The sequence below is a fragment of the Schistocerca gregaria genome, chromosome 1, assembly GCF_023897955.1.
Source record: "Schistocerca gregaria isolate iqSchGreg1 chromosome 1, iqSchGreg1.2, whole genome shotgun sequence".
NCBI lineage: Eukaryota > Metazoa > Arthropoda > Insecta > Orthoptera > Acrididae > Schistocerca > Schistocerca gregaria.
In genome coordinates, this window is record NC_064920.1 from 307787799 (window position 1) to 307814489 (window position 26691).

A 26691-nucleotide genomic window follows, 5' to 3' on the forward strand; every position below is an offset into this window, starting at 1 on the left:
CCATTAAAGCTCTCATGAAAGTGCAGTTTTATCAAATTAGTAGCTGTTACTGGATCAGCTACTTGTCAGAAAATTAACTGTAATGTAAGAAGTTTGTTAGGGATCTCTACAAATAAATTATTCCCACAATTCAAAGCTTTACAGAGGAGCTGAACTCAGATTTCGCATCTCAAGTAAAGAGGTAAGTGCAATTAATGAGCTTTCAGTTTGATATAGTCCATAAAGTACATACCAGATGTTAAGGTAAAAGAATGAAAATGGTAAAAGTTGTGATTTGCTGTATCAGTGGTCTAATTAATCAAAATGTTGTATTGTGATACTCCATTATATACTTACTCATCTTGGGCCTCGTGTATGCTGAACTATTATTTCACTTTACATTCTCATGACTAAAATGGCTGTGTAGTATCCAGTGCTGTCTGGATGCTGTGAAATGCAGTTCCTCAAACCCTTCTGTGGCAAAAGTGTGTAACATCATTCAGGTTTTTGTTACGTGTGGTTGTTTTCTTAATTGCGAATTCTGGACACTGTATATTGTGTGGTTGCTCTGTGTTTATTTACAAACAAATTAACAGTAGACTAACTTCCCCTAAAAGAAAAAGCGAGGAAGGAGATAGAAGAGATGACGTCGAATCATGTGATGAACCATTGCGGCAACAGTAGCTTGGGACACAGAGCAGTGGAAAAAGTTAGTAGACGCTTTTGAACGATTGGGAAGCAAGAACTATTAGTAATGAACATAGACAAACAAACAATTATTGTATGTTATTACTCATGTCCTGGGTTAAATATGAACTATTTTCCTCCAGGTAACTGTATTATGCTCGTGGTGCTGTTTACATATTATTAGTAACTTTTAACACACTCGCATGTAAGTATTGCAGTTATGTATTTTGTCCAAAAATTATTCCAGTCCCAAAATTATTGTAAAATTGTCACAATTGATTCCCCCCTCCCCCAACTTCGACCTCATGTGGCACCAAAAATGATGAATGGTGCACACCCTCATAATTTTAACATGTTGATGTTAAGAAAATATTGTGTGTTGCTTCCAAATATCTCCTTAGGACTGCTATTACCTTCGGTTTATAAGCCATCTTCAGTTTTGCCAAAGTTGTCATAGAGCTCACACAACAGTTTGTAGTTTCGCACTAAATGCCTCATAAAACCGTGAAGTTTTATACCTTGAACTCAAATTTTTGAGAGCTTTGGTTTATTCTATAAGAAATACTTGTGCAAACTTTTATTCAGATTGCAGGTGGTATGTTGGGCACCAAGGGTTTGATGTGGAATGACTCTGAAGGAATGATTTAGGTTCCCCTCTATACTCATAAGGGATATACAGGGTGACGCAGAAAAATGGGAACATTGCCACAATCCAATGAAACTAGAAGCAATGAAGGAAAGAAATAGCATTTATACTAATTGAAATCTTACAACTTTGCCATTTATGAAACATTGATGGCATTTATCATTTTTTAAATTACATCCTTTGGATGGCGTCCTCCTTTACAAATACATTTGTGAAATCTGCTGTTGAGATTTTTCATGCATCACTGAAACATTTCAGCTAGGATACTGTGAATTGAATCCTGAATTCTCGGTTTTAACTCATCCAGGAGTCGAGTCATATAGACTTTGCTCTTGAGGTAGCCCTACAAGAAAAAATCACAAATGGATATACCTGGTGATCTAGGGGGCCAGGGAATGGTACCGAATCGTGAGATCACACGGTTGCCTAACAATTCTCGCACTTGTGCCATTCATTGCCATGCAGTGTGGTGTGATGTTGCTCCTTCCTTTTGATACCAGGCTTCTTGAACGTTTGGTAACGCCACCATGTAATGATCGGCATTGACAGTTATTATGTTTCCCTGTTCATTTGCGAAAAAATTCAGTCTGATAATCCCATGTGATGAAACAACACACCATACTGTCGCCCTACTAGCGTGTAAGGGTTCTCATGAACATCAATAGGATTTGTGTTTGCCCAGTAACGGTAGTTACGTTTATTCGCATAACTTGTGAGACGAAAATGTGTTTCATCCAACATCCACAACTTGTTTAGAAATTCATCGTCATTGTTAATTTTTATGATTTTTGACATAATCCTAATCATAACCGGTAATTGTTGCACAGTCTGTAGTTTTTATGGATGAAATTTTAAATCAAGATGACCAATTCGGCGATCACTCTCCTGGGACATACCAACCACTGCTGCTTGCTTATGAATTGAACACCATGGGCTCCGTAAGACATACTTGCATTCAGCATCAGTGTTCAGTGGAGAATTCACATTTGTTGGTCATCCATTTGGTTTCTTCTTGAGGGCAGATCCAGTCTCTTCAAAGTTATTAATCCAACTTTTTATCACGTGTTTCAATGGAATGACATCCTAAATTATAAAAATATCAAAACTCTCTGCACTGCTACCAAACTATCAATGTTTTTATATAAAATTTTTATGGCTAACTCGTGTTGTTGTCTGTTTCACTGATCCGTGATTACTGAAATGGCAGACTGTTTACTTGCTAACTGTCACGAACCCACAGTGCTCCCATCTACCCATGGCTGCCACTAATTTCAAACATTCTCATTATTCTGTGTCACGCATTACATACATAAGCAGTTTGCTAATTAGAGAGATGACAATAAATAACAAGGCATGCTAGAAGAGTGATGCAATCTGGTTCTGAGATATTATTCCTAAAAATTAACAACTAGATAGAGTAAAATTTAATGAGGTAATACCTCTTAATCAAGGAGGGCAATTGGTTGGCTTGGAGTATCTGGAAGGGCGGACCATGAGTGGCTTACAGCCTTTGTTTAGTGTAGTCTGGTGGTGTGGGAAAACCCGCTTTGGTGGTGTGCTTGGCGACAAAGGAAGTGCCAAAACAGCTGAGGATGGAATGGTAATAAACCCATGTGGTACTTCTGGTGTCCACTGTGCTATTTACACCCCACTGTACGCAGTATTCAAAGTGCTGATACTGGGAGTACCAAGCAGGTATCCGGTGTCAGGCTGTGTACACCCATAGTCAATAGAAAAACCTCTAGGGAACACAGCTCAGGAAGATGGCATGGAAAACTGCAGCAGCATTTCCCTCGTTAAATTGACCATGACAGAATACTTGACACTGAACGTGAGGTAAGAATTCTGTTGTTCGCCTATATGCTGGTGAGGTGCAACAGATGGCAATGCGAGCAACGTGGCAGTGTGCGGACAAGATGTTGGGAACATGGCTGAGGTGTTGCCTCATTAGAATGGATTGAGCACTCTGGTTCAGCATTTGTCCATCTGGAAACCATGCCCACATTAGCCCTCCCTCTGGAGGAATTGACCAGTGAGGGTGTTGATGGGCTGGTTTCTCATCTACGCAGCGCATGGCCTGCTGCTCCAGGTGGAGACTGTGGACGAAGTCGCCGTGCATTCCCCCCTTTAGAAAGGAAAACATCTTTGGTGAGCGGAGGAGCATGGGTAGCTCCTGTGCATGGAGTTGCGAGTGTGTGAAATAGCATTGCTGCTCCAGTGTTGCTGATGCTTGCAGTAGGGTTGATGACACCTGTTGTGTGTCAGATGTCTTTGGGGGCGGGATGCTATCTTTGTTAGCGACTCGGACCAATGGTAGAGGGGGAAACTCCACCTCGATGTTGCTGGTGTTCATTGCCTGGAGGGAGCTGTTGCATATAGGCCAGATTGAACCTGTGTATGGAGATGGTTGTTGCAACCCGTTTAGACGAATGGAGAACGTCTTGTCCATGTGTCGCAACACAAACTGCAGGCCCAAATACTGAGGATAGTGACGGCTGGTATGCATACACCCGAAGCATAATGTGTGCATGCTGTGAGGTCACAATGGATGTTGCTCACCATAATGTTGCAGAGGTGTCGGTCATAGCTGGGCCATAATGCCCTGGAGCTGCTGCATGAAACCTGCTGCTCTATCATGAGGAAGCGAGGTCACTTGCAAAAAATCACCAGGAATGGCGAGTGGCTCTCTGTATACCAGCTCAGGAGTAGATGTTCGGAGGTGGGTTTTTTGTGAGATCCGCTGGCTTAGAAGTACCAAGGATAGGGCAGCAGACCATTCAGAAGAATAACATGTTAGGGCGGTCTTACGTGTGCAGGGGACCCCCTGCGGATCTGGGGGTTAGGATCGGCTCGAGGTATTCCTGCCTGTCATAAGAGGCGATTAAAAGGAGTTTGAGCCATATGGAGGAGGACGCCTTACGTGATGCATGAGCTATCCATAGTGCCCTAGATTCGAGCTCCTGAATCTCTTGTCATGGCTTTGCATCTCCACCTGCAATTCAACTATTTGAGTGAGGACACTTTCTGGCATATGTCATCTTCTTCTGTTGCTTTCTGTCCTTTCTGCCCCCATGACAATACTGGATTTCTCTGCGCCTAATACCTAGCACGGTAGCTGGTCCTTTGTGGTGGGGCTGTCATGTACACATTTGGTAGTAGCCCCCTGACAATACAGGGATCGCACTGCTGATGCCTGCGACCATACGGCACCAGCAGTCTCTAAGAAGGCCAAGGTCGAATACAATGCCAACAGGTATGACCCTAAATCATTTCCCTCCCTCGCTACACCATGTGAGGAATGTAGGACTACAAACGAAGATAGCCATATCCGCCTCGGTTTTTAGTTCGCAGCAGAACTGATGGGGACTCTCTTCTACCCACGAAACCTCAATTTTTTGTTGAATGCTGTGAGGGAAAGTTCGAAGAAGTGACAGCACTGCCCAAGATGCGAAACAGCGCAGTCTTGATCCAGACAGCATCCCCAGTCCAATCCCACCTGTGACAAGCTGGTGGTATTCCTGTTTCAGTCACTCCCCATAAAAGCCTCAACATGGTCCAGAGAATCATTTTCCATTGCGATCTCCTCTTGCAGGCTGATGACGTGCTCCGCGCCAATTTAGAACGGCTGGGTGTACATTGCATCCGGTGCGTTTAGAGACCCGAAGGAAACAGGGTTGCTACCGCTGCGTTTGTCTTAGTCTTTGACGGTGATTCATTGCCTGAAAAGGCCAAGGTGATGGTTTACCACTGTGACATTAAGCCATACGTCCCTCCCACTATGCGGTGCTTTAAGTGCCGGAAGTTCAGGCACGTCTTCCAGCTGTACTTCCCAGCGCCACATGTTTGGACTGCGGACTTTGTCTGCACCGAGATACTCCATGTGCGCCACTTCGCACTTGCATCAACTATGGAGAACGCCACTCCCTCTGCTCACCAGACTGCCGATTACTGCAAACGGAGTAGAAAATCATGGACTAAAAGACCCTGGACTGGTTGACTTACACAGAGGCTGAACACAAATTTGAAACATTACACCCCATTCGGTTAACATTGACATAAGCTGCAGCTATGTTGCCATCGCCATCCCAAGTGCCAGTGATTCCTCACTCTGTGCCAGGAACAGTGGGCCCTCCAGGCTACCAGAATACATCTGCCCCGTTGATGGTAGGGGCAAATCTTCCTCCGTTGCTCCCAAAACACCTACTTGGGAGCAAGGTTCCCCAAATGCAGGGGACATGGGTCCCATCCTCCCCTACTGGAGAAGCAACAGCTTCACCCGTGCCTGAAGCTGCTTCGGAGAAATCTTCCCAGCAAGCCCTTTAAAGAGAAGCAAGAAAGCAAGCAAAGTAAGTAGTAGTCTGCTAAGAAACAGGACCCTCTGGTGGCCCCAACTCCACCACTTCCTATCAATACCGCACTTGAGGATGCGGTGGAGATCTTAGCATTCCCTGCGGACCTGGATCTCACTGATGGCTCACCCACCTTAAAAATGGCTACAAATACTCAGTCGGTGGCAGCAGGTGACCTGAGGTATAACCTGCCTCCTTGCGCGCTTCATGCCCTCCCAGCCTCACGATAACGTCATCCTCCAGTGAAATTGCGAAGGTTTTTTCCACCACCTGGCTGAGCTGCAGCAACTCTTAAGCTTTACACTCTTAAGCTTTACCAGACACGCGGATCCCTGCCCTCCACGGCTATAGGGGATGTTAAAAGAACCGTAGTGACTGTGATAGTGTGTCAGGTGGAGTTCGTGTCTGTCCTGAACTCAATATGCAGTGAATCTGTACCCCTTCAAACCCATCTTGAAGCTGTGGCTGTCAGAGTAAGGACGATGTAGGAAATAACTGTCTGCAACATACATCGTCCTCCAGATGGTGCAGTACCCCTGAATGCATTGGCTGCACCAATTGATCAACTCCCTAAACCTTTCCTACTTTTGGGAGATTTTAACACTACCGAGCGAGGTGGCGCAGTGGTTAGCACACTGGACCCTCATTCGGGAGGACGACGGTTCAATCCCGTCTCCAGCCATCCTGATTTAGGTTGTCCGTGATTTCCCTAAATCGTTTCAGGCAAATGCTGGGATGGTCCCTTTGAAAGGGCATGACCGACTTCCTTCCCAATCCTTCCCTAACCCGAGCTTGCGCTCAGTCTCTAATGACCTCGTTGTCGAAGGGACGTTAAACACTAACAACCACCACCACCACCACCACCACCACCACCACCACCACCACCATTTTAACACTCATAACCCCTTGTGGGGTGGCACCGTGCTTACCGGCAGAGGCAGAGAAGTCGAAAATTTACTGTCACAGCTCGACCTCTTCCTCTTAAATACAGCTGCCCCCATTTCATTGTAGCACATTGCACACCTTTGGCCATTGATCTCTGTTTGCAGTCCTGGCCTTCTCCCATCTATCCAGTGGAGAGCACATGACGACCTGTGTGGTAGTGACCACTTGCCCATCCTCCTGTCCCTGCCGCGTTATCAGGCCCACGGACACCTGCCCAGATGGGCTTTAAACAAGGCAGAAGGGAAGCCTTCATCTCTTCTGTAACCTTTGAATCTCCCCCAGCTGATAACATAGATGTCATGGTTGAGCAGGTAACTACGATCGTTCCTGCGGTGGAAAACACGATCCCTCTTTCTTCAGGGTGCCCCCGGCAAAAGTCAGTCCCTTGGTGATCGCTGGAAGGCACTGAAGCAGTTACAGAGTGTCGGTGAGCTCTACAGTGGCATAAGCGGCACCATCCCCTGGAGCACCTCATAGCCTTTAAACGGCTCCATGCCCGCGTCCACCAGCTTATCAGACGATGGAAACAGGAGTGTTGTGGGAAATGTCTCGACCATTGGGTGCCATACATCACCTTCCCAAGTCTGGGAAAAGATCAAACGTGTTTTTGGGTACCAGACCCCTGTAGGTGTTCCCAGTGTTAATATAAATGGGATTAACGAGCAGTTTGCTGAAAATTTTGCGCTAGCCTCTTTGTCGGAAAATTACCATTCAGCTTTTCGCACTCTCAAACAGCGGATGGAAAATGAAGTCCTCTTGTTCACTACACACCACAGTGAACCCTATAACGCCACATTTACAGAGTGGGAGCTCCTCAGTGCCCTTGCACATTGCCCCATCACTGCTCCTGGGCCAGATTGGCTCCACAGTCAGATAATTAAACATCTCTCGTCTGACTACAAGCGACATCTCCTCACGATCTTCAACCAGATCTGGTGTGATGGCATCTTTCCATCGCACTGGTAGGAGAGCACCATCATAGCAGTATCCAAACCCGGCAAAAACCCGCTTGATGTGGATTGCTATCGGCCCATCAGCCTCACCAACGTTCTTTGTAAGCTGCTGGAATGTATGGTGTTTCAATGGTTGGGATGGGTCCTGGAGTGACGAGGGCGGTTTCTGCCTGGGTCGCTCTACCACTGATAATCTTGTGTCCCTTGAGCCCGCTATCTGAACAGCCTTTTCCAGATGCTAACACCTTGTTGCTGTGTTTTTTTGATTTACGAAAAGCGTATGTCACCAACTGGCGACATCTTATCCTTGCCACAATATACGAGTGGGGTCTCTGAGGCCCGCTCCCAATTTTTATCCAGAATTTCCTGTCACTTCGTATTTTCCATGTCCAAGTTGGTGCCTCCCATAGTTGCCCTCATATCCAGGAGAATGGGGTCTCGCAGGGCTCTGTATTGAATGTACCTCTATTTTTAGTGGCCATTAATGGTCTTGGCAGCAGCTGTAGGGCCATCCGTCTCGCCCTCTCTGTATGCAGACGACTTCTGAATTTTGTACTGCTCCATAAGTACTGGTGTTGCTGAGCGGTGCCTACAGGGAACCATCCACAAGGCACAGTCATGGGCTCTAGCCCACGGTTTCCAGTTTTCGGCCGTAAAGTCATGTGTTATGCAGTTCTGTAGGCATCATACCGTTCATCGGGAACCAGAACTTTACCTTACTGTTGATCCCCTGACTGTAGTGGAGACACATCAATTTTGAGGACTGGTTTTTGACGCCCGATTGACTTAGCTACCTCACCTTCGTCAGCTTAAGTGGAAATGCTGGGAGCACCTCAATGCCATCAGCTGCCTTAGCAAAGCCAACTGGGGTACATGTCGCTCTAACCTGCTGCAGCTCTACAGAGCCCCTTATTCAATCCCGCATTGACTATGGGAGTCTGGTTTATGGTTCGGTGGCGCCCTCAGCATTGCATTTACTTGACCCAATGCACCGCTGTGGCGTTCAATTAGCGAGGGGAGCTTTTAGGACGAGTCCAGTGACCATTGTTCTGGCGGAGGTTGGAGTCCCTCCATTGCAGGTCAGCTATGCACAACTGTTCGCCATTTAAGTTGCACACGCTTTTAGTTCTCCTGCGCATCTGAATTACCATCTCCTTTTTCCACCCATGGCAGTTCATCTCCTGCATCGGCAGCCCAGGTCAGGACTTAAAATTGCAGTTCACATCCAATCCCTTCTATCTGAACTGGAGTCCTTGTCTTTACCACCTATACTTGAGGTTCATTCGTGTACACCTCCATGGTTTACACTTACGCTGCGGCTTTGCTTGGAGTTTTCACATGGCCCAAAGGACTCAGTTGACCCCGCGGCACTCTGCTGTCACTTCCTCTACATTCTTGACATGTACCAAGGCCATGAAGTGGTTTATACTGATGACTCGATGGCCGATGGTGACGTTGGCTTCACTTAGGTCCACGGAGGACATACTGAACAGCATTCCTTGCTTGATGACTGCAGTGTTTTTGCTGCAAAGCTGATGGCTTTATCTCATGCTCTTGAGCTTATCCATTCGTGCCCTGGGGAGTCGTAGGATGCTCAAGGAGTCAGTACATAGAAGTAACAAGCTGTCAACCAGTGCTACCCTCATCATCCATTGGCAGCGACCTTCCATGAGTCCATCTATCCCCGGAACAGTCAGTTTGTTCAGTGGTTTATGTGTGGACACAGTACATGTCGGAGTCCAAGGCAACGAACTTGCTGACAGGCTGACCAAACAGGCTACACGGAAACTGCTTACAGAGATCGGCATTTCAATAACTGACTTGCATTCGTTTTTACGCTGCCAGGTTTTTTGGCTTTGGGAGACGGAATGGCTTAGTCTCAGTACGCACAACAAAGTGCGTGCAATTAGGGAGACTATGAATGTGTGGCAGTCATCCATCATTGGCCACACTTGAGCTACCCATTGCGGCCTCCTGCGCTGTGAAGACCCGCCTCAGTGATAATGCAGCACACGGTTGACAGTGGCCCTTATTCTTGTGCACTGTCCCTTTTTGACTGCCCTGCGACGAAATCTTTGGTACCAGACTCATTGCCGCTGATTTTATCTAACAGCACCTTATTGGCTGATTTAGTTTTACGTTATATTCGTGAGGGTGGATTTTATCAGTTGACCTAAGTTTTAGTTCATTTCCTTTGTGCCTCTGTGTCCTCCACTGTAGTGCCTTTAGGGTGGATGTTTTAATGTGTTGCAGAGTGGCTGGCTTCTCCTCCTCATGGTCAGCCATCCATGGTAATCTGTTTTGTCATTGTCTTGCGTTTCTGTGGTTTTCTTCTCCCCTTTCGTTCATTTAAGTGTTTGTTGCCCTTACGTCGTTCTTGTGGTTTTTCCTTTCTCTCCATTTTGTGTTGTCAGTCTCGCTTGTTTTATTCTCACCCTTGTGGCATTGTTTTATTCAGAATAAGGAGCCGATGACCTAGCAGTTTGACCCCCTTCCCCCCCCCCCCCCCCCCTTTTTTAAAACAACCAACCGATGTGTGCTGTGTGCAGGGGAATCTCTCCACCATGCTGTTAGCTGCAGGGTGGTAGCTGGTGGTATGGTGGAAATTGGATCTGCAGGTAGCTGTAGATGGCCAAGGAGAACTTGGACCATGGTGTGTAGTGATGTTGTGTGAGCAACTGAAGCAGGACACCCAGGTCCAAACAAAGGCTGCAGCCACAGTTTCAGTTGAAATGTCAGGGGTAGGGGTGGCCTTTGGCCAGTGAGTAAATCTGTCAATTGTCAGCAGATATTGACATCCATTGGAGGAGGGTAGTGGACTGTGGTGAGGTGAATGTGTGTGAACCGGTGTTTTGTGGGGGAAAGAGAGCCACAGGGGAGTGAATGTGTCGTCCAACCTTGGTGCACTGGCTCAGAACGCAGGACTGGGCCCAGTTGTTGCAGTCATGTTGGATTCCTGGCCAGACAGTGTTGCTTCACAAGGGTGGCATAAGTACGGACACCTGGGTGTGTGAGGTTGGTCAAATGCTAGTTTTTGGAAGGCGGAAGGGAGGAAGGGGTGGCGGCATTCATTGGAATCATAAAGTTGTGAGGGATCCACAAGGACATCACACCAGGTCTTACGGTCGGAGCTGCTCATGGATCTTAGATGGAGGTTGAGGCCAGAATTTGCATTTGGAAGGGTGTGGACCGTGTTCAGGTCCCTATTTGAGCAGTGGCCAGTGCATTGTAGATCTTAGATGGAGGTTGAGGCCAGAATCTGCTTTTTGAAGGGTGTGGACTATGTCCAGGTACCTATTTGAGCAGTGGCCAGTGCATTGTAGTCTGAGTGGGGTGATGACACAGAAGCGACTAAGGCAATGTGCCACAATCTTATCGATGCCAGCAATGTACGGGATGCCAGTAGTAAATTGTGGATTATACTCCTGTCAAGGTGAGATTTGAGATCTGGACTATGTCGTTCCTGCAAAAACCAGAGGCGAGGGGCAGTGGTCTGTGAAGATTGTGAAGGTACTCCTTTGACTGAAGATTGGAAATAGTGGATGGGTTCATGAACTGCAACCAGCTCACGGTTATATGCGTCTCCCCGGTGTTGTGCATCAGAGAGCTTGGACGGAAAGAAGGCAATTAGTTGCCAGCTGTCCACGTTTTGTAGGATGGCCCCGATAACCATCTGATTCGCATCCACTACTAATGCAAGGAAGGCCATTAGAGTGAGGATGAGGCAAATTGGCTGTATTGGCTAGGTCCTGTTTCGTTTTTCTGAAGTTCTCGATTGTAGTCTGGACCCAAGGGAACCAGCTTGTTGCCTTTGTTCTTACTGCCATGGGGTACTGTAGTAAGGGGTTCCAGGGTGACTGCAGCATCCTCAAGAGGGCGACAGAAAAGTTGACTGTGCCAATGAAACACCAGAGGCCGTTGAAGGCAGTAAAGGGTGCTGCTACTGCCTGAAATGTCTCTGGGAGGGTGCAGGAGCCAGCAGCATAGACAGTGTCTGAGGAAATCGACTGCATTCCCCCTCAAAATGCATTTTGTCGTGCAAAAAATCACTCCAGCTTTCTTTAGGCAGAAAAAGAAATTTCACATAGGTGTTGGTGGTTGTCAGTAGAGTCCCAGAGCGTGTATCATCTAGGTAGGCGGTACACCCCGGTAGGTCCCAGAGGATGTTGCCTAAAAATTGCTGCCTTGTTTATGTGGCATTGCGGAGACCAAATGTCATGAATGCCCTCTCGAACTGGCTGAAAGGTGTGATTATGGCTGTCTTCTCAATGTTGTCTGGGGCAAGTGGAATGTGTGTGTGTGTAGTCTTTAGCGCAATCTTATCTTACTGAAGATAGTAGCTCCCGAAATGGCGTCATTGTAGGTGCAGATGAGTCGGACAGGATAGTGGTTTGGGATGGTGTGAGTGTTGAGTTTGTGGTAATCACCACAAGGGTACCAGTAAACTTTTTTGGGGTGAATGACCTGTTGAAGCACAGGGGCTTTTGAATGTCGAAATATGCTAGCAGTGAGCAGCCCTGAGAACGATTTTTCACTGGGGGCGGGGGCATGGCAGAAGAAAACCATGGGGCCCAGTAGTGGTGGAGCAATGCATTATGTCATGCCGAACATTCTGGGGGGCAGGGTGGAATTCTGCATGGAGCTGAGCATATGGGCCAGCTATTTCACAGTGAAAAATGTGGCGGGGTGGGAGCTGTCACGGACGGTCCCAGCAGAGGTGCTGTCAGTTAAATGGTGTTTCGCTGTATCAGTCAGTAGAGTGTAATGGAGGAAGTCAGCACCCAGAATGTGGTTGATAATGTCCACAACTATAGAGGTCAGCAGAAGTTGTCGCTGGAAGCATAGATCGAATGAGCGGGTATGTGCCTTGTAAGTAGGGATGGCTGAGTTGTTGGCAGTGGTGATGAGGTGCTGAAAGGACAGGCCAGGATTTAGGAATAGTTCATAGGGAATATGGAAAAGACAGAGCCGGTATTGATGTGGCAGGGACACAGGGAGTAGCACCACAAAGTTCCCATACAAATACACTGTGAAGTGATAGCAAGTGAATCTGCCTACTGCCAGTGGCTCCTGGTATTTAGTGACCAGGACCACTGAGGTTTGCAGTTGGCCACGCTCTCAGCAAATCTTCTGGTGGTACCAACAAGCTGTGCCTAGTTCATGGTGCTTCTGATTGTCAGGTGAGTGGTTAGAACCGCACCAGCAGGAGCAGCTCTTATCGCCTGGGCCAGCATCATGCATGCAAGGGCAGTGCGCGCCTGGCAGTGGGTGCTTGAGGTGTAGGCGGCGAACACTGGTCGTAAATGCATCCATCTTGGAGCTCATGCACATTAGAATCAGGTACACATCGCGGCATCGGTACTGGGGAGAGAGTCATCGGTGGCAAGTGGCCTGATTGTCTTCACACACTCGGGAACTTGGGTTGGGTGAATAACTGGCCGGAGCCTTGGATTGGTAGCTGACATTCCACGTTGCAGCCACAACAGGTAAGGAATTCAGGATTTTGAACAGTTTATCGGCCAAGATTGTTGCGTTGCCTAGCAATAAATGGGCATGTGAGCCAGGGCAACCTGTATGAGGATGGGAAGGGAGGGTTGTGGTTCGGCGAGTGCTCGGATATGCTCCACCAACAGGGATGGGCATGTGTCGTTGCACCATTTGGTTGATAACAAATGACCTGCTCATTGCAGGCTCAAGTGTGTGAAGCTGGATATGATGCTTTCTTTTAGTTTAGTGTAGCTGCCGGAGGGGCTGGGTGTGAAATAATATCCCGCACTTGGGCAGCGGTGGTCAGGTCGAGGTGGCCAACAACAATCCTGAATTCCATGGCGTTGGTCTCACTGATTGGAGGAGGCCAAGTGAGCAATAGTGCGCCCGGGGGTGTGTCAGCAGACTCGGCTTGTCCTAGGCGCGTTCCTATTGATGAGCTGAGTTAAGCAGTTCTGTTGTGCCAACAATTGCGTGTGAAGTTCAGACATCTCCAAAGTTCTGGGGCGGTAGTGATAATGAGGGCTGCTGGCTAGAGAGCCTGTTGGGCATGAGCATTGTAGGGGTGGGAATGTGTTGCAGTGAGATTGTGACATGACAGTGCAGGCAGTGTGTCACGGTATGCGAGTTGGTGGTGGTAAGCAGTATTGCAGAGGAGGTTGGCAGGTTACGCACAATGCGGACCAAGCAATAGTCTTAACTGTGTTGCAATAGAAAGGAGTGTTCAGCACGCCACACGGTAACACTCTGTCTTGTCCAGGTGTGCCTGCAGCTGCGGATGGGATTCGGCGGGACATTTTGGCATGCATGGGGTGACAGCATATGGGGAGGAGCGTGGGGAGGGGTGCAGGAGGGTAGTGGTCATCTTGCGAGGGCAGGGCTTGCATGGAGGGTTGTGTGAGGAGAGCAGTGATGTGTACAGAGGGATTGCAAGTGTGGAAGGGGTGGAACAGATGGGGGGGAGGGGTGAGCAGTATGCGTTTGGCCAACTTAATGGAAACTGATTTTGCGACTACAAGGGCTGTGCTAATCGGAATAATAAAAAAGAAAAACCACCTAGTTTTGGTAATGAGACTCGGTGCTTTGGTTCAGAGGATGTCACTGGTGAAGGAACAATTTAGTTTCCCTTCTATACTTGTAAGGTGAATACTTAAGTGGTGCACTAATTAAGAGAGATGACAATAAATAATGGGGTATGTTGGAGGAGCTGCATGAGATAGTTCTGAGATATTATTCTTAAAAGGTAACAACTACAGTATAATTTAATAAGTTAATATCTCTTAATCAAGGAGGGCCCTCGGTTGGGGAAGGGGGGGAGTCTCTAGGAGGACAGGCTAGGAATGGCTTACAGCCTTTGCCTTTGCTCAGCATGGGAAAACCTGCTTCAGTGGCGCATTTGGCAGCAAAGCGGGTGCCAAAACAGCTGTGGTGGAATGGTAATAAACCTGCCTGTTACTCCTGGTGTGCACTGCACTATTTACACCACACTGTAAGCAGCATTCCAAGTTCTGACACTGAGAGAAGAAACCAGGCATCTGGCATCAGGCTTTGACTACCTGTAGTCAATAGACGCACCTCGAGGGAACAAAGTTTGTGAAGGTGGCATGGAAAAATGCGGTAGCACTACTCTTGTTAAAAGAACTGCGACAAAACACCAATACTGAAAGTGGATAAATAATTCTGTTGTTTGTCCATACCCCCAGTGAAGTGCAGCAGACGACATGAGCTCTGTCGAGAGCACGGCCGAGAGGTGTTGCCTCGTCGAAGCAGGAGTAGGCTGCTTGAGCAAAGATTCGGCATGCATGCGTGGTGTCCAGAAACTGTGGCTATCTAAGCTGTCTTTCTGGGAGAATGGACCCGTGAGGGTGTAGGAAGGGCTTGTTTTCAGTGTACGCAGCCTGTTGTCTGGGGCTATGTATAGAATTGATGATAGGAGTCACCACAACTTATAAGTAACTTCCCTTGTTCATGCTTTCATCAGTAACACAGGCTATGCTCCTCCATTTGTGTGATTTGTGCTGATCCTTGGGTAGCAAATGTTGTGAAAAGGCCAATTCACTGGTCGTCATATCACATCCCATCAAAACATTCTGCAAAGCTTCTCTAGAGGAAAGTTTTGGCGGCTGATGTCATCCATCCACTGCTGATCACAAGGCCCACATGCTCATGTCCTCTCGATACACGGCCAAGGGCAGATCTCCATATTTAATTTCATCATGGTTACCATGGTTGATATCAATTGTTTGTTGTTCAGTATTTGCTATAACTTGTTTAGTTTCGTTATTTCTTTTGTTAAAATCTATAATAGATGAAGACAGATTGATTGAAGCAGTGAGACACAATCGGAACTGTAAGACATGAGCTTACTAAATTACTTGCCTTCTGCTTCATTTAAAATTGGATTTTTATAGATACCAGTTCTGTATTTAACATTTTAGAGTGAAGTGGATTGCAATGTGGCTGAAACTTGAAGTGAAAAAATACTGAGAGTAGAATCAGATCGATTAGTAGATGGAATTTATTTGTATATTGGCAGGCATTTTTAGTGTTACGTTAAAAAACCACCTGATACCTTCAGACAGTACAAGTTGTTTGTTGAAATATTATTTGTGGCAAGCCTGTTGATTGTTAAGCAGCTCTATGAATTATGTGCGAAACAATTTTGCAGGCATCAGTGGTCAATATTTATTTGGGTTCACAAGCTAGCACAGTATAAATAAGGCACTTGAACAACTAAAAGCCAAATACAACATGTAAAGAAAACCTATATATCTTCAAGGGAAAGGAATTGAGGGAGATGTGACTAATGCACAAAAAATTTGCACTGCACTAGCAACTGAAGTTAATCTTAAACCAAATTTTCACAGGGTGATGGCAGCTCGTAACACTGTGTTCCTTTTAGTAATTCTGGGTGCAGTTTGAGGTAACAAATGAGGAAACTGATGCTGCTGCTTTCCAAATTCTAAAATGCAGATTCCTCTTCATCAGGCTCCTTGTATAATGTGTAAAATTCCCCTGCTGTACCACAATATTTTTTTGGATCCACGCACTTTCTGTGTGTTGTTTTGCACTTCTGTATCCCCTATCTGATATACAAGCCTTTTGAGTCCAATAAATGTCACTTTCTTACAAATTTGGACTCCAGCATCTACACATATAAGCTACCACGTTGTGCATGTCCACTTCGTGCATAAAACAGTTGAAAACCATTTTGTGAAGGTTGCAATTCTCGCAAAAGAAGAGTCAAGGACAGCAATGTGAGTTGAGTTCACGTGACTTGAATTGACTTGACGGGGCGTGACGTGACGAACAGTGTGAATTCGCTCTGATGTGATGGTGCCGTGAAGGACAGTATGAATTGACCTAACACGGGCTTGTGTCAGTATATGAAATATTGAAACTGACAGTAACACTCCTGCAGTATATTGGACTGCTATTTTCAAGTATTTATCTCTTCTTATGTTCATTCTTTAGTTTTTGATTTAACTTATGAATATGCTACTCAAGGTTATCAACATATTTGTTAATGTCATTTTGCTCTTACTATAACTGAGAAAGTTATTATTTTTCTGAGATATGGTAGTACATGGTACTGATTATAAGTATCCAATATCACTTTTAGTACAAGGTAGTGCCTGTATTGCACTCTTGTAGGAAAGCATTAATCTGAAGAGATGATAAATTTTTGAAGAAATTTTGCTTAAATGAATACATATATGTATTTATTTCCAGAACTGCTACTACCTCAGCTCTTGCAAGATGGAGGCTGTAAGACTGACCAGCTTGTTCCTCTGCAAGCGCCAATAACACCAGTGCTTTTAAAGAATGATAAAGTTGACTTAATAGCTGATGAAGACACCAGTTCAAAGAAAAAGCAAAATAAATCAAGTCAAGGTGTCATGGAAGACCCTTTTTCATATGTCACTGAAATGAAATTGGAAATGACACCACAACAGACTCCATCTGGCAGTGGAGGTGCACGTGGAAGTGAAAGAGGCCGTGGAAGAGGTCGCGGAACTACAGTTAGGGAATCACAAAAGAGACAAACGCAATCAAGGAGTGAAATTAGTGACAAACAAGAAGTAAGCCCAAGTCTGCGGAGGCGTGGCCCCTCACCTTCGCTCACAACTACTCCTTCAGGTCGTACTATGTCAGTGCCTACAAAACAACGCAGTTACGCCACTGTTGCAAGAAAACTTGCTGATAACAATGAAAGTGTTGCAAAATCCCCAGCTGTTTCTACAAATGGTTCGCCTTCTGAATCAAACACTCAGGAGCAATAATATTGAAATATAGGTACAGGCTTGCAACAAGCGTGCGTGCATCTGTGTGTATTTGTGAAAACAGTGATATAAACGAACGACTATCATGTGTAAGTTACCATTCAAAAGTTTGGCGCACTTTATAAATTTACACAAACTTAAAGAAGAAGTGCTACCAGAAAGTGTACTGATCAGTCATTTTTATATGGAGCATTATAATTTTGATGTAATTAAAAGAGTTTAACTCAGGTTTTACGTTTGCACTGCACCTTTATTCCCCAGTTGTGTGTGTGTGTGTGTGTGTGTGTGTGTGTGTGTGTGTGTGTGTGTGTGTGAGAGAGAGAGAGAGAGAGAGAGAGAGAGAGAGAGAGAGAGAGAGAGAGAGAATGTTTAGGCAACTATACATTTAAGAAATGATTTGACAACTTCTTCTTTTGAGACATTTTCTTCTATCATGAGAGAGACTGTTTTCAATAGTAATATGAGTATTCCTTCAATTTTGTAAACAGATGCATGGAATCTCTGAAATTATCACGAGAAAGACTGTGGCTTCAATAAAGGAACCATTAGTTAATACTGGTAAGAAATGTATTTTTTAAGTTCCTCCTTTATTGTTGTATTAAAACATTAACGTGGAAAACAGACAACTTTATGTACCATATGTTCATGCATTTTTATTTAGTTTAGTTTTGGAGTATAAAATGGCTGAAAAGTGAGGTGTAGAATGTCAATACTCAGTTTAGGAGATGATAATCTGTTAATGAATATTTACATATCCTACCACTTTGGCAACAAGTACGCAGCAAAATCATTTCCTCAATTTGATGTGCTTGATTAGTACCTTGTGCTGGTGCTAGTTGAAGTTGTCGAATATGTGACATCCCAAGCAAAACCATTCTAGGATGAGATTTTCACTATGCAGCGGAGTGTGCGCTGATGTGAAACTTCCTGGCAGATGAAAACTGTGCCAGACCGAGACTCGAACTCGGGATCTTTTCCTTTCGTGGGCAAGTGCTCTACCAACTGAGCTACTCAAGCACGACTCGCGCCCCGTCCTCAAAGCTCTACTTCTGCTAGTACCTCATCTCGTACCTTCCAAACTTTACAGAAGCTCTTCTGTGGACCTCACAGGAGAGCTTCTGTAAAGTTTGGAAGGCAGGAGGCGAGGTGCTGGCAGAAGTAGAGCTGTGAGGAAGGGGCGTGAGTTGTGCATGTGTAGCTCAGTTGGTAGAAAACTTGCCCGCGAAAGGCAAAGGTCCCGAGTTAGTCTCAGTGCGGCACACAGTTTTAATCTGCCAGGAAGTTTCAAAACCATTCTACATTGCACAGAAACACTTCTGTACGTCCAGATTCTGATCGAGGCATCAAATATGTCAAGTTGACTTGCGTAATTGTTGTTGTTACGGTCGTCACTCTAAAAACTGTTTGATATAGCTCCCCACGCTAGTACATCCTGTGCAAGCATATTTTCTGTGTATCTACATTAACTGGTCCGTTCTTTATTGAAGTTCTACCACAATTTTTTTTTCCCCCTCAATTCGATCTACTATGTACCCAACTAATTTCTTGTCTGCATTTTGCTCTGTTCTTGCCCACATTTCTCTTCCATTCAAGGCTACACTCCGTACAAAAACCTTCAGAAAACACTTGCTAACACTTAATTTATATTTGATGTTAACAAATTTCACTTTATGAGAAACATTTTCATGCTGTTGCCAGTCAGCTCTACTTCAACCATCAACAGTTATTTTGCTATTAAAAATAGCAAAAGCTGACTGCTTTTAGTGCCTTATTTCCTGATGTACTGCAGCCTCGGCTGATTTAGACGACATTCATGACCCTAGTATCACTTTTCTTCCTATTCAACTTGTAACCACTTTTTGAGGCGTTTTCCATTCTGTTTGCTCTTCTTTGACCCAGCTTCTAAGAAAAGTTGAAGTGTCAATACAGCCTCATGTGTTCTCCCCATTTCTGTGGAACCCCTAACTGATTCATCTCAAAGGTTTCTCCCTACCAGTTTGTTCATTCTGCTGTAGATAATTGATGCCAGTATCTTGCTACCATGACTTACTAAGCTGATGGTCCAATAACATACATACCTGTCTGCACCTGCTTTCTTTGGAATAATCTGAGCGTATTTCACCTGTTTGATACTTCTTACTTAAATTTTCCACACATCATTTGAAAGGTTCTTTTATCAAAATAATGCGCGACGATTCAGTTTCCGCGATGTGTATAAAAGATGACTAGTCATGCTCATGTAACCGTACATAAAAAAAAAGTGTGTGTGTGTGTGTGTGTGTGTGTGTTTGTGTGTGTGTGTGTTTGCGTGTGTGTGTGTTTGCGTGTGTGTGTTTTTGCGTGTGTGTGTTTTTGCGTGTATGTGTTTTTGCGTGTATGTGTTTTTGCGTGTATGTGTGTTTTCGTGTGTGTGTGTGTGTGTTTTCGTGTGTGTGTGTGTTTTCGTGTGTGTGTGTGTTTTCGTGTGTGTGTGTGTTTTCGTGTGTGTGTGTGTTTTCGTGTGTGTGTGTGTGTGTGTTTTCGTGTGTGTGTGTGTGTGTGTTTTCGTGTGTGTGTGTGTTTTCGTGTGTGTGTGTGTGTGTGTTTTCGTGTGTGTGTGTGTGTGTGTTTTCGTGTGTGTGTGTGTGTGTGTTTTCGTGTGTGTGTGTGTGTGTGTTTTCGTGTGTGTGTGTGTGTGTGTTTTCGTGTGTGTGTGTGTGTGTGTGTTTTCGTGTGTGTGTGTGTGTGTTTTCGTGTGTGTGTGTGTGTGTTTTCGTGTGTGTGTGTGTGTGTGTTTTCGTGTGTGTGTGTGTGTGTGTTTTCGTGTGTGTGTGTGTGTGTGTTTTCGTGTGTGTGTGTGTGTGTGTGTGTTTTCGTGTGTGTGTGTGTGTGTGTGTGTTTTCGTGTGTGTGTGTGTGTGTGTGTGTTTTCGTGTGTGTGTGTGTGTGTGTGTGTTTTCGTGTGTGTGTGTGTGTGTGTGTGTGTTTTATGTACTAACAGTTTTCATATAATTCCTCCTTGGTGTAGAATGAGTTGTCTAGTGAAATGATATTAAGTTAGATTTAAATCTTGATTTGGTGTGCATTGAACTCCTTTCTGAGACTCTGCAAGCTTCAGTAATGGGCAATAAATGTCATTTTTTCTTTTAGTATAGGAGGTATGGACATTACTTTTCTTCTCAAAGTGTGATGGAATATTTATAACATATCATCATTGAATACATGTATTGTGATGGTGCAGTTAAAATGCCTAACGAAAGGGTTCAATGGATGGTGAATTGGCAAAATTTATTGTTCTTGCTTCTAAACACATTACTTATTTTCATTCTCTTAAATGTACTTGAAATTATCATCAGCTGGCTTAAATAACAATGAGCATTTATTACATGAACTTGTTCAACATACTGTAATTTCCATTGCAATTCTAAAACAAACTTGCCACTTTTTGTACAGGTTAAATAATATATGTATTCTTGCGTAAAGGTTTCTTTTACAGTCTTCAGCCTTTTTTTCAAAATCCTTCTTATGATGTCCACATGGAATTGGAAGCTCTGAGCCACACTGATGTGGCTAATTCAAATGCCATACACCAGCGATGTACCACCTCAAACAGATATTAATAAACACAGACTAACTGTATACAAAATGTGGACCTGTACGCATATACATTTACCAATAAACTGCATGGCTCCTCATTTATATAAGACATTGAGAGTGCAGAAAACTTGGCATTTCCCATCTCATATAAATGAGTAAGTGTGTTACTATCTCTTAAATAAAGAGATAGAGGGGCTGGCCAGTACTTACCTCAGCTCAGTACAGCCAATAGATACACAAAAAACAACCGAAAATTTAAGTTCCTAGCTTTCGGAATAAATGTTCCTTCATCAGGGAGGAGAGAGGGGAAAGAAAGGGAAGAAAGGAAAGTGGATTTAGTTACTCACAACCCAGGTTATGAAGCAACAGGGAAAGGAAAACAGGGAGGGTAGCAAGGATGGAGGCATGGTTGTCAGAGGGAAGCCAAAGATATTCTACTGTAGGTACTGTGCCAGCTTCAAACCAAAGAGGATGCATACAGAAGTAAAGAGGTATATAGTATAAAGGTGTAGGATGAAAAGATGCATGAATGGCTAAAGAGGAAAGGGAAAGAGGAGAAGACGCAAGAGTAAATGGGAGTGAGGTTGGTTAACTTAGGTTCAGTCCAGGGGAATGGCGGGATGAAAGGATGTGTTGGAGTGCAAGTTCCCATCTCCGCAGTTCAGAGGGACTGGTGTTGCGTGGGAGAATCCAAATGGCACATACGGTGTAGCAGGTTCCTAGGTCCCTAGAATTATGCTGGAGGGCATGCTCCGCTACTGGGTATTGGACATCTCCTAGGCGGACAGTTTGTCTGTGTCCGTTCATGCGCTCAGCCAGTTTAGTTGTTGTCATACCAATGTAAAAGGCTGTGCAGTGCAGGCATGTCAGCTGATAAATGACGTGTGGTTTCACACGTGGCCCTGCTTTGAATTGTGTGTGTTTTACCAGTAGCGGGGCTGGAGTAGGTGGTTGTGGGGGGGATGAATGGGGCAGGTTTTGCAGTGGGGTCAGTTACAGGGGTAGGAACTGCTGGGTAGAGAAGGTAGTCTGGATATATTGTAGGGTTTAACAAGGATGTTATGGAGGTTGGGGGGGGGGGGGGGGGACGAAAGGCAACTCTGGGTGGTGTGGGGAGAATTTTGTCAAGGGATGATCTCATTTCAGGGGTTGACTTGAGAAAGTCATATCCCTGGTGGAGTAATTTATTGATGTATTCGAAGCCAGGATAATATTGGGTGACAAGGGGGATGCTTCTGTGTGGTCTGAGGGTAGGAACATTGTTGTTGGACGGGGAGGAATGTATTGCTCGGGAGATCTGTTTGTGGACAAGGTCTGTAGGATAGTTGCGGGAGAGGAAAGCACTGGTCAGGTTATTGGTGTAATTGTTGAGGGATTCATCACTGGAGCAGATACGTTTGTAACGAATACCTAGGCTGTAGGGAAGGGAGCGTTTGATGTGGAATGGATGGCAGCTATCAAAGTGAAGGTACTGTTGTTTGTTTGAGGGTTTGATATGTACAGAGGTGTGAATGTGAGCTTCAACAAGATGAAGGTCAACATCCAGGAAGGTGGCTTGGGTTTTGGAGAAGGACCAGGTGAAATTCAGATTCGAAAAGGAGTTGAGGTTATGGAGAAAATTAAGGAGTGTTTCTTCACCATGAGTCCAGACCACAAAGATGTCATCTATAAACCTATACCTGTGACAGAAGCTGTTTCTTCCCATTTATACATAATAATATAAAATTTCACTGGCAACTTCGCATGGAGTAAATCGATAATGGATAATTTTATACCTGTAAATAATTGTAAAATATTTGATTGTTCATACAACAATGAATGTAATTTGTTTCTCTGCTTACATATCATGTGAGAAATTTATTATATGGAGTTACAGGAAAGAAAGGATAAAGAATGCTAAGAAAAGGGACATAAAATTAGTAAGGATTTTTTACAAAACAGGCATGTGGTTGACTAGTAAGCAGCATGGCCAACTCATTTTCGACCATATCCCTGTGGCATGAGTAGACCCTGTGTTCACCTTGAAAGTCCCTGTGGACATAAAAAATGCCTGAGAAATACATAGGAACAATTGCCAATGTACTTAGATGTGTAGTAGAATTTTTATATATTATATCGCACTTTCAGGTACTGTAGCACAACAAACAGACAAAAAAAGAGTCGTCTTATGGATAGATATGTGGTGTAGCCTTGAAAATGGGTATTTGCAGAATAAGCAAGTGTAAATATAAAATACATCAAATGTGCCTCAGTAGCTTCGGAAACTATGAAATCGAGATTGCAGTACGATGTGCTTTCGTTACACACCCTGGGACCAGGGCACATGATCTCCTCAGCCAATCGGGACAGTGAATAAGGGCATATTACACGTTATGTAATCAGCCAATCTTATCACCACATTTTCAATGCAGGAACATACACACGACGAAAAAATTTTAAGTCTGAAACATGAATAAAATAAATATTCCAGTCATGTAACACACGTGTAACGTTGAAGAAACTAAAGGCACCAGTTTCCCCGAAAGGCATGAAATTGTAGCCAGTAGTCGTGCTTGCACATTCTTAAAAAGAGTTATTGCATTACACGTCTGTTGGGCGGGTGACATGTACCCTCTTCAACAAAAAGGTGATATAATATTTCTTCCTGGTGGTGGGCTTGATACTCGGAGAGGTAACGCCCTGCCGCCCCTTCACCCCCCCCCCCCTTCCCCCCAATGGGTGGTCTTTCCTCCAAACTGTGGGATGGCATCTATATCTATGAGATCCCACCACATTCTGTCCATGTACGGAATGAGCTTTGTGCCTATGAAGTTCAGACTATCGGTCACATTATGGTGCTGAAAGCTTTCAGTACATAGTGTTGTATGAACTGTAGCAGTCACTAACAATCATAGTACCACAGAGTAACTTACCTTTTATTATTCTGAACATCACTTCCTTGGTCCGAAATTCAACAAGCTCAAGTAACATTTTTTTTTTCAGCCCTTACCGAGTTCCAGCAAACACCCAGCCTTTGTTGTGTTTTCTTTTCGCAAATTTCCTGTTGCTAATTCATAACCAAACTGTTGCAATCCAACCTAACAAAGACCTTTGGCTATGCTACATATTGATCTGTCACAACAATAAGGTTTTTTGCTTTCACGTTCATTGGCTTTACCAACTTGCAACAAAAATGTGCCATTCCCGCCTAACGTAGACCTCTGGCTATGCTACAGATTGGACTGTTGTCCCAACCAGATTTTTTCTGCCAGTTCAAGTTGTACTCTTATGTCACAGCATAACAGCACCATAGGAAATTGCGAGATATTCAGAAGATACTGCCAAAAACATCAGAACTATACTCCTGGAAATCGCGACCTATTAGCTGAATGTCTGTAACAAGAAAGAAGATGCGTTACTCCTTCATTCAGAGCAGTTTAAAACTAGATCAATAAACACTCCTAGAAAATATACTTGCAACTCGCACTAATTTGTGATTCCCGCCAATGTTTTGAACAGCACAATTGTCAGTATAGGGTGTAAAATAGGAATTTTTGTATGTGAAATGCCACTGGAGCCCTGGTATTTAACTAGGGCATATAAATCCTTGTGATTTCCTTCAAATAAAATATGGAGTAGTAAATTTAGTAACAATGTCAAAATGTCCACCCTTTAATGTTCCATGGTTAAGTTCTACTGTTTGTCCAAGCAGTACCATACCCTCAGAAATTGCAATATTGGAACAGTGACATATTCTAAATGAAAGAGCTGTATATGTCTCTTGAACAACAGTATCAATGTCAATGCTTCACTTGCATCAATTTAAGATGTTTTACGTCACAGCATAAAAAAATGCAGAACCAAAATTATTTACGAAGTGTTTTATAATAAGAAAAAATTTAAAGTATAGTACAATTGCATCAGAAATGTTCGTCATGTACGAATTTAGGCCATTCAGACTTCCTTTCTTACATTTCACTTGTAGATGCAGGCAGCCGACTTAAAAAACACCAGGGCGTGTCAAAAATAATGAAGAAAATCCTCCTTACTTGGTTCCAGTTAACTTCAATAAAAATATTTAATACTGTTATTAAATCTTCTCTTATTCAGATTCATATAATACATAACATTAATAATACTTCATGCTTTAAGCAATACATCTTAACCATACTTCTAAACACGAGAGAGTGGTACAAACAAAAATGAATGATATTTTTTTTTCCAAGTTGTCGGTGCCGTACCGCACATTCATAATTAACATCTTTACCGATGCTTATGATCATTCACTGTTTCTTTCTAAATTTTTCTTTTTAAACAAATCTTAGTAGATATATTTTGTAGGTTCGGGCTCACTAACTCAATTTGAAACTAAATACTGTATTTTATAAATAGGACAGCTGATTTTTAAAAATTAGTATATGTAATTAATGAAACCAATTTTATAATGATAACTAAATATCTATTTTTACAATAATAAAACAAATTACAATAACTAATTTTAGGAATCATTTACTTCAAATACAACATGATTCTAACAAAACTAAGTTATTTTTAAAAAATTTACATTGTGAAGGCAAGTAAATTAATAAGATGTATTAGTTAAAAAATACATTATTTAAAAAAAAATCACATTGTGAAAGTAACTAAATAACTAAAATGTATTGGTTAAGAGAAGTAAGTTGTTAAATTTATACTGTGAAGGTAAGTTAGTTAAAATGTATTAGTTAAAATAAAAGTACACTACGTTAAAAATTTTAGATTGTGAACATCAGTAGATAAATAAAATAAATTAGTTAGCAAAAGTAAATTATATCAAAATTTTCAGAAATGTGTATAAGCATGAAGTTAACACTTTTATAAATTTTTTAAGGTTTTCATTCATTTATATAGAAGCAAAAATCAATAATGAAATATTTTCTGCAAGTAACCTATGTTGTGCATTATATGTAAGATTTTTGTTACCATACATAATTATATAAGCAACTGTATCATTCGGAAATTTATCATTAAAAGTTGCACAAAGTTTCATATTTGTTTTTTGTGTGGTTATAACATTGTTTCTACATGTCATATTTATTACATAATTTAGTTAATTAGTTATAAAATTGACTAATATCAAAATCTGATTTTAGTAAAGTCATTCTTTTAAAATCGAAAAATGCATCATATGCTTTAAGAGAATTATTTGTTGGATTTATATTCCACATTTCTTGAGAAAAGACTTCATTTGTGCTATTTTTAAAAATTTATCTTCTGTACTTTAACATAATTATATAATGATGAATAAAATAATCATTTTTTACAATTACTCTGAAACAGAACAAAAACAAAATATGTCATATCAAATTCTATAGAGTTAAAATTGTTTTTGCCATATAATCCAGCAACTTCTTCTGTTTGAAGTTCATCAAAAGGAAATAGGAATTTTAGGATTTTTAAAATATATTCACGTTGTTAAAGTACACAATTTGGTTCATATTTAACAACAGGTACACGAATTTCCATAGATTCTATCAGTATTTTTCCTTCTTTAGAAAGGGTAATTTTTATTTCAACACCAGCATCATTTTTATCAAACCAATGTAAGATTGCATCTCCAGAACTTGAACTAAGTGTAAAAAAAAACAGATAAGTCTCCTTCAAACATAGATTTTTTAAAAATTATGAAGAAACTAAGCATTCTTCTAAACTTATTTTGTCAGTAACAATGAAGTTAGATGTAGTAAAACTGTTGATGACATGAAAGCATGTTCGATTCTAGATAATATATTATTTCCTTTTTTTATTGTTATAAAGTCAAACAACTTA

The 26691-nt window shown here is 43.1% G+C and overlaps 1 protein-coding gene across 1 annotated transcript in view; it reads left to right on the forward strand.

Annotated features, from left to right (window-relative positions):
- Positions 1–17557, forward strand: part of LOC126342992 (BRISC complex subunit FAM175B-like) — a 127665-nt gene extending 110108 nt beyond the window's left edge. The window contains exon 7 of the mRNA XM_050001903.1: positions 16779–17557. Within this exon, the coding sequence (XP_049857860.1) occupies positions 16779–17329 (551 nt within the window). The 3' untranslated portion in view covers positions 17330–17557. The remainder of the gene's footprint in view (positions 1–16778) is intronic.
- Positions 17558–26691: the final 9134 nt, after the last annotated feature.